This window comes from Neovison vison, chromosome 6 (assembly GCF_020171115.1).
Source record: "Neovison vison isolate M4711 chromosome 6, ASM_NN_V1, whole genome shotgun sequence".
Classification (NCBI taxonomy): Eukaryota; Metazoa; Chordata; class Mammalia; order Carnivora; family Mustelidae; genus Neogale; species Neogale vison.
Genome location: NC_058096.1, coordinates 103182370 through 103197690, shown reverse-complemented (window position 1 = coordinate 103197690; position 15321 = coordinate 103182370). Strand labels below are relative to the sequence as shown.

Genomic DNA, 15321 nt, shown 5'->3' with positions numbered 1-15321 from the left:
AGGAGATTATAATGAATCATATAATCTCTATGTATTTAAGAATAAATTTTCTTGACACTCTTACAACTATATAATTAGTATGCCCTGGAGTTAATTGTTTAAAGAAATTGTACAATCAAAAAAATTATAAAACATTTGAAGAGTTGAAGAAAAACACAAGTGATGACATGAAATTAACTTTTTCTAATAAATGGGTTGAGATAATGGTAAGGCAAAAGAAAGTGAGTGCAACATTTGCTGGCAAGTGATGGCAAGTTCAAGCATTTCTTTATCCAGTCTGGACACTGGAAGGATAGCTCCAAGTCAGGTTCTTGCCAACCTCAGTTGGACCTAATGAGGTGCAGGAACCAGGCTCTCCAGTACTTAGTCATAGTCTTACAACTCTCTGATTTTGCAGACTTTGGCACAGCAAATGCTTCCTTCCATATTGTCCTAAGTCCACCAAGTTGGCAGTATCCCAAACCAGAACAATTGAGACTTTAAGATAGAAATGTAGGTATGTTTTCAAAATTTTTAAAGGAGCAATAAAAGAAAGGCATGCTGATAGCTGTCCAAATACATACTTCATGCATATAATAGGAGACATTTCTAATATTTTTTGAAATTCTTACAATAATCTGAGGAATTAATATCCCCATTTCTTAGATGAGAAATTCATCTTAGAATTAGCTAAGGAACAGAAGAGCCAGCACTCAAATCACATCCATTAGTTTCTAAAGCCCCTATTCTTAACCACATACCACTTCCGATCAGCCGCATCAAGCTTATTCACCTAAGTCACAGACCATCTATTTCCTTTCTCACTGCAAGCCCTGATTGTACTTATATTTCTAAGATAAATATGAACTATGTGATTTTAAAGAGTATCACTTTCTTCCAAAAACTTTGTAAGATAAATTAGGACTCTTGTCAGATCTGAGGCCATACACAATTTTGTGTCTCCCCTCGTAAATTCCTTCATACAGAGATACACTGTTACTCTTCAAAATACTGACAGCTTGCATTTCATTCCATTTCAGTTCAGCAAACTATCCACAAGCCATAAGTGAGGCAGTGAAAAGGTTAGTAAGAAGAATTCAATTATAAGAAGTATCAAGACCTTTATGTCTACTAGAAACAGTTAGACAGTACACTTTATAAATATAGTTTTGCTTGTTGGAAGATAGTACAGGATCCACATCGACATCCCTTTTCCCCTCCTGACCATACACAGTGTGCTACCAATGAGGAAAGAAGCAAGCAAAGATGGAAGGAAGGAGCAAAGAAAAGGCAGCAGGGCAAGAACCATGGGAAGGCAAGGAAGAAAAAAAGAAATCTGAAAGATCACTTTCAGCATAGTAGGAAATCTGCACACAGTAGGTACTCAACAAATACTTGCTGAATTGGGAAAGTAAGGGAATACTAACAAAAAAGAGAGAAAACATTTGTCAAATTTAACAATTTGAAAGTTGTAGAAAATTAATAGTTAACTAAAGGGCAGATAAAAATTATTAAAAAATTAAATGACAAGATTTTATTCTTTTATCATTTTTGAAGCTGGTTTCAAAAATAACTTTTAGTTATGCATGATAGTGGACTGTCCAGCTCTTTTCAAAATCAACACTGATTTGCTTTGAACTTCTATAAGAGAATTTCATAGTAGGATGGGGGTGGAAACCATATGCTGCCCTCCTTGCACAAATCTCTAGGAATTTGTTCTTTGACACATAAGGTACAACTTCTTTTGTGTACCTTCAACAATAAATGCCTGTGGAGTGATTAAGAAAAAGAAAAATCATGACCCACTCAAAAAGGCATGAGTTTATCTGTTCTATATAAGAATCCAACCAGTCTGCATTAACCACTAAACGAAGGTGCTCTAAATACAGATAATTTTTTAAATGAATTTCTAAAGTCACACCTGATAAGTGCTAACCAGAAAGAGGATGACAAAAGCCAAGTTTTATATCACTTACTATGTACTGAGAATTCTGTGTGTGTATTTACATGAGTTATTGTACTTGATTCTTACACAGACTCAGTTAAGTGAATATACATTTTGCAGATATGAATACTGGGGACTATAGAGATTAAGTAATCTGTCCAAGGTCACCAGTTACTATTAAGTCCAATCAGGATTTGGCCCTAGGCAGTCTGACTCCAAAGATTATGTCTTTAATTACTGTATTACACAGTTACCCAAAGTCTGCTAGTTGTTATATTTTTCTTTTCTATAGTTAGCAGCACCCTTTCCCCCATCAATCTTTTTTGAAAAGATACTGAGCTTTTTAAACACATGCTTTGGTGAAAGACTTCCAGCAGCAATGTAAAGGTAATTGTATGAGAGGTTATGAAGGACTGACATTGAGGTTAGCTGACAGAGTTATTATGCTAGGACAACCACAGCCACAAATACAGTAAGCTTCAAATCATAACTTTAATCACAATCATAATTTTGAATAGAGTATAGAACAGTATTCTTAAAGAGTTCTGTTTCTTATCTTTCGCCTAGTGCTTATCATTCAGAACAATCAACTGCTGAGAGAACAAAAATGCTTTTTTCTTCTATAGAGAATGTAATACCCTAAAATCCAATTAGCCTAAACCAATTAAAATGGCTGTTTTTAAAGCCAAAGCCCTTCCAGGAGGCTGCTGTAACCGTAGATTTTTCAAAATCATGCAATGAAGCAAAAAAATGCCTACATCAGAATACATTTGTGAACTCCAGGGTTCCACTTGCAAGCACATGATGTCAGCGTCTAATCAGAAGCTATCAGAGTAGGTCTCTCCCTCGGCAGTTTCAGTATCACCAGGGAACTTGTTAGAAATGCAGATTCTGGGCCCCCACTCCCACACCTGCACCCACCGAAGCAGAAATCCCAGGTGCGGCGCCCAGCAGTCTGTGTTTAGACGAGATTTCCAAACGCTTCCGGTGCTCACTCCAGCTTGAGAACTGCTAATACAGCCACTGTGATACCAAAACAGCCTCGACTCAAATTTATGGCTGTAATTGTCTTGCTTACCACTCCTCTAGTTAAGTACTGAGCAATAGATACAGTTCACCAGCATTGTTTCTATATGCTCTCCCATAGTCCAGTCTTTGCTATAATGAAATTACATGTTAACAAAAGTCAAGTCTTGGTTGAAAGGAAGGCTGCTCTTTACTACCTGCTACAATCTGTACTTCATCCTCAGTCCTAAACCACTATGTCTGGGTGGGTTACTAAGTTGCTGAAAAGTTTCAGAATCTGTTCAGTTGCCTACTACCCTCACTTGGAAACTGCCTTTATTTGCATTCAGTGTGTTCCTATATTTTATAACATTTCTCTTAGCTTCCTTGGACAAAATAAATGGCTTTCAAATGTGAGGTAGACAACTCTTGTCTAACTTAAGGCCTTTCTAAAAATGTGAGAAATAGGACTTACCTAAATAGTAATTGTACTACTGAAATAAAAGTTCATTTGCAGAGTAAGATTCTATTTACACTTGCTGTTTTAAGTGGCAAAGAGAATATGAACTATACGTCTCAAATCCTGAGAGAGATCTTTGCCTCTTCTTCCTGATATATGGTGCCCTTTGCATCCTGTGATTCATAATCCACTTGGGTCGTGAAACATTGATGAAGGGAAGCCAGTGACAGTAATGCAGTTCTGTTAGGTCAGGCTTCACAGGAGGGACAGATCGTATTTCACTGGTGAAAAGTGCCTCTAATAAAAGGAGGTGCCTTGGGACAGAAATATTAGTGCTTTCTCTTTCTTCTCATGCCATTCATGGGTCATTCATGACATTATTACATAAATGCACAGTTTATTTCTTACCATCTGTCCACATTTTTAAAAAGGGTATTTGTTTGTTTATTTCATTAAGGAGGGAGCTAGCAGAAAGACAAAAGAGCTAGTTCCAAAGTAACAGAACAGAGATTTACGGAGCTGGCTGGGAAAGAAATGTCAAAATAAGTTTGCCAAGTATGATACAGGACTAGTTAATTTCTACAAGACAATAAGATCATAATGCTTTTGGGGTTAACATCTCTACCAGGCTGTAACATCCTAACAGCTTATCAATTCTGAAAGGTTGTAAACCATCTGCACCTTTTCTTTCTTAAAGATTTTATGTATTTACTTGAGAGAGAGAGAGCATGAGCAGGGAGAAGGGGCAGAGGCAGAGGGAGGAGCAGGCTCCCTGCTAAGCAGGGAACCCAACTCGGGACTCAATCCCAGGACCCTGAGATCATGACCTGAGCTACCCAGGTGGCCCAAACTTCATCTTCATATTTGTTAATCAAATATATTGTACCCCAAGAGTGTCAGACAAGGGTTGTAGTGGGATGAATTGTGGCTCCCCAATAAAGTTCTGTTCATACCTTAATCTCAGGAGCCTGTGATAATCAATCTCACTTATATTTGAGAAGCTCCCTCTCCCTAGCCCCACCTCAATTATCTGGGTTGGGAGAAAGTAGTAGCTTGCATGCGGCCCAGAGAATAAGAGAGTTCTTGCTCATGGTGGCCATTGAGCCTGACCCACCTGAGCGTGAGGCACTGATGGCTATGCAGACACAGCCTCAGCATCCTCTTCCTCTTCTAGCCACAGACACAGCTCCAGAGGCCTTCTCTCTGTGCTGCTAACAGGCCTAGCTCCTTACTAGACACCCCACGAAGACACCCTGCAGCCGTTCCCCATCCACAGAACCAGGGATAGGAGGGCTTTGCTAACATAGACTTCTGCTGCTCCAGGCACAGGACAAAAAAAAAAAAAAAAAAAAAAAAACAAGTCCCCTCTCAATTTCCTATAAATGCTCTTTAGCCTCCTGGACTGTCCAAGAAAACTTGATTGAGAACATATAGCCACCTTCTGGGAGTTGGCAAGAGAAAGACCTTTAATTCAGCAATTCATATATTCCCCTACAATCTATTTTCAACAAATATTTACTGTTTATGGATCAGCTACTATTTATAGGACATACCAGGGGATACAGCAGTGAATACATCAAGGAGGAGGAAACATAAATTAATGTTTCAATAAATTAACCTTCCTTGTTCATTAATGCAAAACGCAGTCTAAGACTATTATTTATGTTCAGAAGTGTTCATAACAATGACTTCATTATTGTTTTCAGCCCATAATATTCTTGGGGGCTTCTTGATTGGCGCCCTCAGCCATGCATGAACCTCTGAGAGACAGCTTTTCTATATTTTGCGTCTTCCAAAATGGCCAGGGGAGCATAGCCCCTATGAGAGTCAGTATAGTGCTGTGATTATAAACACGGCCCAGAAACATCAGCTCTACCATTGACTAGCTGTGTGCTGTGAGCCATGTTAACTGGTTCTCTGTGCCTCAGTGGCATGGACTTAATGATAACACCTACTTGACTGGTTGTTGAAGAGACAAAGTGAGTAATAGTTTCTAAAGGACTTGAAGCAGCATCTGGCATGTAGTGAGCTCTCGTATTACTACTGTGTGATAATAAGGGGGTGGGGGTCCTCTTGAGGACCAGTGGAGAAAAAATGAAAAGCAGTTGAGCTGTAAAGATGGTGCTGAGTGAAGGCTATTGAATAATGGTTTCCAAACATGAATGCTTTTCAAAAATCACCAAAAGAGCTTTTCTTCTTTTTGTTTTGTTTTGTCTTGGTTTGTTTTAAGATTTTATTCATTTAAGAGAAAGAGAGCACAAGGGCAGGCAGAGGAAGAAGCAGACTCCCCACTGAGCTGGGAGTCCAACTCGGGACTTGATCCCAGGACCTGGAGATCATGACCTGAGCTGAAGGCAGATGCTTAACCATCTGAGTTACCCATGTGCCCCCCAAAGAGCTTTTCAAACTTTTAATGCCCAGGCCCTACCCTCAGAAATTCTTTAACTGGTCTAGAGCAGGGCCCAGGCTGCTCAAGTAATTCCCATAGAAGCCAAGGTTGAGCAACCCTAAAGGAGAGCAATCAAACACATGGATAAAAGGTGATAAAAGGGCAGAGGGGGGCTTCACTCCACAAGACTCCTTCCTCCTGCTCCCCAAGGTCTGGCTGCCTTATCAGTGCAATCCCCCAGCCTGTAGTCTAGAAACATCCTTAGTATTCATATCACCTGTCAGGCCGTGGGCTAGGTACAGGGGAGACCAAGACTTACCAGACAGAATCCGACCCTCATGGATCTCATGGTGTGGTAGAAAGATAGCCAAGAAAAGAAGCAGTTATGTGGAGAAAAATCACAAATACCACAACTGCTCATGGAGAGAGTTCTGAACCAACTACAGTATATACTTACTAGGAAATCCCTGGGAAAGGATGAGGTGGCTCTAGAAATACTAAATGTGGTCCCTCTCCAAGATATATTGTTGAATGGAGAAAAGTAAGCTACAGAATAGCATACCATTTATATTTTGAAACTTTCTGAAACACATTACTACCAAGGGTACATAAATATATATGAAACTGAAAAGACGTTCTAGAGGTTTACTTCTTATTTTCCATGATTTTTTTTTCAAAAAGAATGCAGTTAGTGTTTGTAAAATTAACAATAAATAACATTTTTGAAATTCCAGCACTCTTAGTGGGGCTCGCCTCTGGAATATTTGCATTTAGCTAAATTAAGATGTATATCACGTTGCCTGTTAATTGTGAAAAAGCGGTTGGCATTATCAAACATGAGTTTATCTAAGCGATGACTATTTAGCAGCATAATGCCCTGAGGAAACGGGACATGAGACAGATGTGTGCTAATAGAGGGAAGGCAATTCAGCATGAGGATCTGCTGTGCATATAAGGAAAGGGCCCAGCAGCCACCTCCCATCTCTGCAGCTTGCAGTCTTACCTGAGGTCAGTCCTCCTAACAAGCTGGAAGCTGGAATATCAGTTCCTAGGTTGAGGCTTCGAATGGAGATTCTCCATCTTAACTGCATGTTGGAATCCTCTGAGGGGTACTTAATAAAATATCAGTGCCTGAAACCATGAGCAATTAAAATAAGATCTTATGTTAATAAGATCTGGGCCTGGGTTTTGGTTTTAACATGACCAGGACTGAGATGCACTCTTAGAAGAATCATGCATGGGGCACCTGTCTGGCTCAGTTGGTTAAGCTGCACCTTTGTCTCAGGTCATGATCTCAGGGTTCTAGGATCGAGCCCTGCATCAGGCTCCCTGCTCAGCAAGGAGCCTGCTTCTCCTTCTCCTTCCTACTCTTGTTCTCTCTAGCTATCTCTGTCTCTCTCTCAAATTAATAAATAAAATCTTTGGGGGGAAAAAAAGATGCATGCATACTCACACAGGTGCTCACATTTTGGCACCATCCCAGTTTGGGCAACACCATGCTTACAAAGTGCTCCAAAAATAACATCTTTTGCAGATGCTTCTTAAACTCTAGGGAAATATGAGAAAAGGGAAAATATTTGGATTTTGTGCTCTGTGGTTCCAGTAGTATAACACCACATGTTTGGTTTATTTCAGGCTCGACTGACCAAAGAACAGCGCTGGGGAAGTGCATTGCTTTCCAGAAACCACTCCTTAGAAGAAGAATTTGAAAGGGCAAAAGCAGCTGTGGAGGTACCTTTTTTAAAATTATTTTTTCTGTTTCATGTTTCTGGAAGTGGAATTCAAAAACTGAAACTTGACGTGAAACAACCATGATAACGATTATTAGAATGAGATTCGTTACCAGAGAACCTTTGACTTGCCAACTAGAGGTGATTAACAGTTGTTAAATCCCATGCCAATTCTGTGATGGGTAAGCAATCTGTTGTCTGGAGTCCTGGGTCAGAAAGATCTGAGCTAGTCTGGGTTCCATGATGAACCATCCTATGTCTTTGCTGTGCCTCTGTGAGGCCAACGTTGATCCCTAACATTTTTCTCTCTCTATCATTTAGCATAATGCCTAAGACACAGAAGGTTATGCTGCTCCTGAAATATACATTTTCCCGAGTGGAATAAAAAGTATGGCTGAGATAGTCAAGCAATGAATAGCCCATCCTAACTTGAGCCATAAATTTTTACTGTTAACAGTGTCCAAAACAATGATGATGTTGGTAAAGCAAATGAAATACTTAATTTGAACTTTAATTTCCTTATCTGGTCTTCCAATAAGATTCCTTCCTAGTTGGAATCACAAAGAGTGCATCACAGATGCTATCTACGACACTCCTCAAAGCTTCGCTAGATTGTTATTAAGAATGGAGCCTTTCACCAAACCCAAGCAGGAACTTGCTAGGACCTCCATTTCTATTACGAATATGAAGTCTTGAAGATTGAAAGTATACCTGTGATACAGTTCATTTATGTGTCTGTCTTACCACTAGGATTCAGATAAAATTATACTATAAGCAGTCTTTCAGTAGCTCCATACTTGAAGTGTAATTATATCATATTTGTAGTTTCATATTAAAAGTGTTCTTTATATTTTAGGAAGTAATTCTAGCTATAATCTCATATCGTATTCAGCAATCCAGTAAGAAAACCACCTTATCTCATCACAAGACAATCCACCCATATTTCTTCTTTTAATTTTATCCTTTTCTAATTTAAAAAAAATTAATGCATTAGTGTTCTTGTGTAATCAACTGATATATTTGATTGAGATGAGATGAGTTCAATCAACTTGTTCACCTACACGGAGCCTGTACTGAACTTATCTTAAATGTAGATTTTTCCAGACTTTGGAGCTACTTAAATTCATCTTTTGAACTCCTACTATGTGTACCACACTGAATTATCACTAAATAGAAGATGATATAGAATCATAGAATCTTGAATCAATAAAGACATTAGAATTTATCCGGTCCCAGAAAAACAATGGGTTTAACCTCAGAAGTCTTAATTACAAAATTATTCATTTATCTGTGTGTGTGCATGTGTGTGTATACATATATTCATAAAATCATTTAATTTTAGTTTTGGTGGAGGCCTTAGAAGTCATATATCCCAACCAGGCCTATAAAATAAAATTTGTTTTCTTTTCAAATGTACTTGATAAATTATTTATTCAAACCTTCCCTGTTTCTACTTGAATGCTTCAAATTAGTGGCAAACTCTTTTCAGGAAAACCTGCTTCCATTTTATAATCCTAACTATTTAAAAACCTCTTCCCTATATTATGTTGAAATTGGCCTACCAGCAACTTCCAGTTTTCCTTAGTGTTGGCTTTGCTCTCTCTGGAACAAGGCAGAATTAGTTTAGTCCCTTCTCTAAATGATGCCCACCTGAGCCCACGAAGGCTTGTCTTCTCTTGGTGTCTCCTTGTCTCTCCTGGGAATTGAGAGACTGATTTGTTATTCCAACTCGCCACTAATAGCTACCTGATGACATACATTACATTAACCAATATAGGCTTCAGTTTCCACACGTCTATGGTCCTTTCCAGCTTAGAATCCTTGGAGGTTGTAAGTTACATCAAGTAAGCATTCATTCAACAAGAAATACTGGCTAGGGGCGTCTGGGTGGCTCAGTGAGTTAAGCCTCTGCCTTCAACTCAGATCCCAGGGTCCTGGAATCGAGCCCCGCATCGGGCTCTGCTCAGCAGAAATCCTGCTTCCCCTCCTCTCTCTCTGCCTGCCTCTCTGCCTACTTGTGATCTCTCTCTCTCTCTCCTCTCTCTCTCCCTGTCAAATAAATAAATAAATACTTGGGAAAAAAAAAAAAGAAAAGAAAGAAAGAAATACTGGCTGTCTGCACATGCTGACTGTGCATCAGGTACTAGAGACAACGAAATGAGACAATCCCGCCTAGCTGTCTAAGAGCATGGACCAGCTAAGAGAGGTCCATCTAAGAGAGGACCAGCTTGGACAGACCATTTGCTCTGCCTATTTCAGTTTCCTCATCTGTAAGATGAGGGACTTACATTTCTAATATACTAAAACCCTATGAGTTTATGGCTTCAGGTGAAATGAATAGGAAGTACAGAATTCTCAGCAGATCAGAAAATTATAAGCAAATTGGCTCATCAGCAAGCCTGGAACTGAGAAGCTTCCTTAGGGAATGAAGGGGGATGCTGCTGACCAGAAGGTAGGAACAGATGTGGAGAGAAAAGGCAAGAGGTAGAAGGGAGTGTTTCACTAAGTTGATGGGAAATCAGACCTACAAAATTGCACATGTTTATGGACTCTTTACTTCCCAACATTATTCTTATCCAAGGGTATAATTTAATTCTCAGAAGAAGATAGGATGAAATGCCTCCAAATACACATGCCCTTTGACCCAGCCACACCTTACAATTTATCCTAGAGAAATAACCGGGAAAGTTTACAATATTTTTTTAAATAGTGAAAATTTGGAAACAGCCCCAGTGTCCCGTAATTGAGAATTAGCTAAATTATATCTCTCTAGGAAAATGCTGTGTAACCATTAAAAACTACATTATGGAAAAATATTTAAAATCAGGTAAAAATGTCTACTGATGATTGGAATAAGAATGTATTTACTGACAGTCTTACAATATGGTCCCAACTTTGCAAAATGATAACGGCGTAGTACCCAACATGTTAGAAGTACATACGGTGTGCCATTCAGGAGCACTATATGTATGAATGATCTTATTTAATCCTCATAGTAGTCCTACAAAAAAGATAACATTACTATTCCCATTTTGCAGATGAGAAGACCGAGGCTTAAGGAGATTTCGGTTATGTGGCATTTTTTTTTAAAGACTTTATTTAGTTATTTGACAGAGAGAGATCACAAGTCAGCAGAGAGGCAGGCAAGCAGATTCCCTGCTGAGCAGAAAGCCTGATGCAGCGCTCAAGCCCAGGACCCTGGGATCATGACCTGAGCCGAAGGCAGAGCCTTTAGAGAATTTTTTTTTAACTTTTTTGTTTATTTATTTGACAGAGAGAGATCACAAGTAGGCATAGAGGCAGTCAGAGAGAGAGAGAGGAGGAAGCAGGCTCCCTGCTCAGCAGAGAGCCCAATGCGGGACTCGATCCCAGGACCCTGAGATCATGACCTGAGCCAAAGTCAGCGGACCAAGCCACTGAGCCACCTAGGCGCCCCGAAGGCAGAGACTTTAAACCACGGAGCCAACCAGGCACCCCACAGTTACGTGGCATTTTATAAGCAGTTAAGATTGATTGAAAAATGAGTAGCACTCATTTAGCAAGTTTTGAAGCTATGATTTTCACCTGGACTCCAGAGCCCATGTCACTGCCCTATATGAGCATAAAGAAAATCTGTGCCCAAATGTTGACAGTAGTTTTAATCAGGTGGCTGACTTTGGAGTGGTTTTATTTCTTCCACTAGCTTATCTGTATTTTCCAAATGTTCCATCATAAACGTGTGTTATGTTGGTAATCAAGGAGAAAGCGGTAAGTTCCAGACACTGGAGCGGGATATAAAATTCTTAAAAGGACTTGAAGTGCCTCATTCTTCATTTCACAACAAGTAAAGAATGGTGCTACAGATTGGCCTCATTAGAGATGGTTTTAAACACTAGTGAAACCCAGATGAAAATCATGCCTGGAGCATGGCAAGGTTTTCCAAAACCTCTCACTTACATTTTTGTATCAACTGGTTCAAGTATTCATTCTAGCTAACATTTTATTCCATTTTTAAGTCCTTTTTTGGTCATCATCCTGTCTCTTGACCTGACACCTGCTCCTCTCTCCAGTTCTTCTGCTCCTCAGTCACCCCATGAGTCCCAGGGGAACACTCTTGTCCTCTCACAGGACAACCTCCTTGCTCACTGTCCCTGCTCTGTCTTCTGCAGGGATATGCTTCCCCAGATCTTCATGTGGCAGGTTCCTTCTTGTCATCCAAATTTTAGCTCGAGAGCCACTGCTTTTGAAAAGCTGAACCTGACCACCCAGTTGCTATTACAGCACCTGGAGTTCCTTCATCCTTATATTTATCACTGGGTCTTCTCCTGTTTGTTTTTGTCTGTGTGTTGTCTTTTTACTTTAAAATGTAACCACCCTAAAAAGGGGGGCTTGTCTCTTATTTATCACTGCACCCCAAATCTAGAACAGTATCTGGTACCTGGTGAGGATTCTGTAAATATTTGCTGAATTAATGGATGGCTGGCTGATTGTTAATCACCTAATGTGGGCAGCACTTCTTTTTATCTGTTGTTGCATATAAAGTACCATTTCACCTCCTAATATTATTTAGTATTTACATTTTCCACTTGATAGAACCAGTTCTGTCTGTGGACTATGGATTTCTGCCAGGGGCTATGCGGAGATGTCCTCTGTGATTTTCTTGGTCTCAGCGTCATTCAGGGAGTCATATTTAGAACAATGCAGGTAGCACCCATCAATCCTTGCCATAGGGCAATAGTGCCCATGTTGTATATTTTACATGGCATGAACTAATTTTTACATATGCTACATAATCCCTGACAATATACAGTTCTACTAAGGTTTGAGCCAAAATGCCCTAAAATACAGTCTCTTCTGCAAGAGAAAAGACACCTAATGCCACATGCACTTTTACTGCATAGCTCCACTGAGCTAGGAACCTGTTTATGTGCAAAGGCTGACATTGCTTAGGCTCAATTGGAACTGTTAGATCTGGTGAGGCTTTGTAGGAAGGAGGCTTTGTCTCTATAGCTTACATTTTATTGAAAAATCACCAAAAATTAATCACCACTCAAAGTATTGTCATTTTTTTAATTTTTTTTATTTTTTAAGATTTTATTTATTTGTTTGACAGAGAGAGATCACAAGTAGAGAGGCAGGCAAAGGGAGAGGGAAGCAGGCTCCCTGCTGAGCAGAGAGCCCAACGCGGGGCTCGATCCCAGGACCCTGAGATCATGACCTTAGCTGAAGGCAGCAGCTTAACCCACTGAGCCACCCAGGCGCCCTCAAAGTATTGTCATTTTAGAACTAAAAACCAAATATTCCCATTCTAGGCTTTTAAAAAGTCCTTTGAACAAGAAGGAAAAGGAGCTTACTCTGTGCTTCCTCTTGGATTTTCTTTCTAGCCAACATCCTAAACACTCTGTCAACTACAACAGGTCACTAGGAAGGATGCACAAGGAGTCTCAGAAGTGAGAAGCAGGGAAGGAGCCCTGGGAGCTCAGTGAGACCAACAGCTGCCTCCCAAGAATGGAGGTCCCTAGAGAGAACTGTGTTGTACTTGTGGAGGAGAGAGAAGGTCACGTGGGCAGTCAGTCCACCTGCAACCACACACGAAAAATACATCCTTAACCACTGTTAGCAACGAAGGAAAGAGCCAGCATCTGGTAGTATTGTATTTAGCTAGTTAGTCTTTCTAGGTGCCTCAGCCTTCAAATTAACTGGATTTAGCAAGAAATTATCAGACATGCTTAAGCTCCTTCTATGGGTTGGGTGCTAGGAATAGAAAATTGAATAAGCCAGCCTCTGCCCTTAAAAAGCTAGAAGAAGGGACGCCTGGGTGGCTCAGTTGGTTAAGCGGCTGCCTTCGGCTCAGGTCATGATCCCAGCCTCCTGGGATCGAGTCCCACATCGGACTCCTTGCTCGGCAGGGAGCCTGCTTCTCCCTCCACCTCTGCCTGCCATTCTGTCTGCCTGTGCTCACTCTCCCTCTCTCTCTCTCTGACAAATAAATAAAATTTTTGGAAAAAAAAAAAAAAAAGCTAGAAGAATCACAGGTATATGCACCCAGCTCCAGAGATCAGGCAAGCAGAGCTTATCACGTGATAGAGTTCCTCTAGGTTTACATGGCCGTCTCTTCAGGAAATGTTGACCTCTTAACAGGCAGGACCGTGTGGCGTCCTTCCTTGTGTTCTCAGCAGCTTTCAGAGTCTGGTGCAGAGCAAGACCCCATGAATATTTGCCAGATAAATAAAGGGACAAAGTAGGAATTGATTCCTCCAATGCATCTATTCCACAAACATCTCTTCTTTAATGGGTGCTTGAAACACATCTCAAACTTACTAATAGAAAGGAGATGAACTTGTGTCCCTGAAGCCAGTCACGTTTTGCTTGGCTCCAACACTATTATAACGCTTGTGGTGTGCATTTTAATCAATGTTTTCACAGCTCTGCTTACACCCTAAGGGAGGACTTCTTGTGAGAAAATTTTGAAAAAGAATAATGAAATATGTGAATGAGAAAAAATGAAGATGCATGGACAAAGGGAAATACAGTTGTCAGAAGCAAGAAAAAGAACCAGAAGTGCAATTTTAAATCCTTTTGGTTAACTGAGTCTATTAAATTCTAGTAAAACCTCTAAATTCTAGAGCTTTGATTTCTCCCCAGACCTCAGTTCTCTTCCCATTGGGCCTTGCTTGTGATATCGCTTGTGGTAGTTTAAAATATCCACAAGTTCCTTGACATTCCCTTCAAAATATGGAGCTTTGTTCTCCAAACTCCTTTTGAGTTTGGGCTGGGCTTAGTGATTCACTTTGAACAAATAGAACAAAGTGGGGGCACCCAGGTGGATACAGTCAGTTGAGTGTCTTACTCTTGGTTTTGGCTCAGGTCATGATCTCAGAGTCATTAGATCGAGCCCCACTCTGGCTCTGCCCTCAGCATGGAGTCTGCTTAAGTTTCTCTTTCCCTCTCCCTCTGCACCTTTCCCCCTGTGCACTCATGCACCCTCCATCTCTCTTCTTCTTTCTCTAATAAATAAATCTTTTTTTTTAAGATTTTATTTATTTATTTGTGAGAGAGAGCGAAAGAGTGAGCACGGGCAGGCGGAATGGCAGGCAGAGGCAGAGGGAGAAGCAGGCTCCCCGCCAAGCAAGGAGCCCGATGCGGGACTCCATCCCAAGACGCTGGGATCAGGACCCGAGCTGCAGGCAGCTGCTTAACCAACTCAGCCACCCAGGCGTCCCACTAATAAATAAATGTTTTTAAAAATAAACAGAATAAGTGGAAGTCATAGTGGTCACTTTAAAGATTAGGTCATGAAAGGTACTGTGGCCTCCTCCTTGTTCTCTCTCTCGCCACACCTCTTCTTCTTCTATGCTTCACTTCTTCCCTTCTTCTGGAGGAAATCCAGCTGCCATGTCATGAGAACCCTTCGCAGGGGAAGAACCACACATTCTACCAACAGCCAGTGAGGACCTGAGGCCCCGGGTCAACAGCCACGTGTGTGAGCCATCTTATAAGTGGATCCCTTGCAAACCCCATTAAGCCTTGAGATGACTGCAGTCCCAGCCAGCAGCTTAATTCCACCTGAGGAGATACCCCAAGTAAGAATCACCCAGCTAAACTATTCCCAAATTACTGACCCTCAGAAACTGTAAATGTTTGTGTTTTTTTAAGTTGCTATGTGTTGGGGTAATTTGCTAAGGAGATAGATAATTAGCGCATTGTTCTACTCCTCCAAGCCCCGTTCTATTCCATACTCTTTGCCTCATCTCCATCCCCAATGCATTGGGTTCTTCAAAAATGGAAGGATTACCCTTGTAGCATAGAAAGAAGGCATTCATTCATCCTAGAA

General features: G+C 40.6%; 1 protein-coding gene across 8 annotated transcripts in view; it reads left to right on the top strand.

The window, feature by feature from the left end:
• PEX5L (peroxisomal biogenesis factor 5 like) overlaps window positions 1-15321 on the top strand; it is a 226363-nt gene that overhangs the window by 150616 nt on the left and 60426 nt on the right. For all 8 annotated transcript variants that reach the window (XM_044251843.1, XM_044251841.1, XM_044251839.1 and 5 more), the window contains one exon: window positions 7414-7509. In XM_044251843.1, the coding sequence (XP_044107778.1) occupies window positions 7414-7509 (96 nt within the window). The remainder of the gene's footprint in view (window positions 1-7413; window positions 7510-15321) is intronic.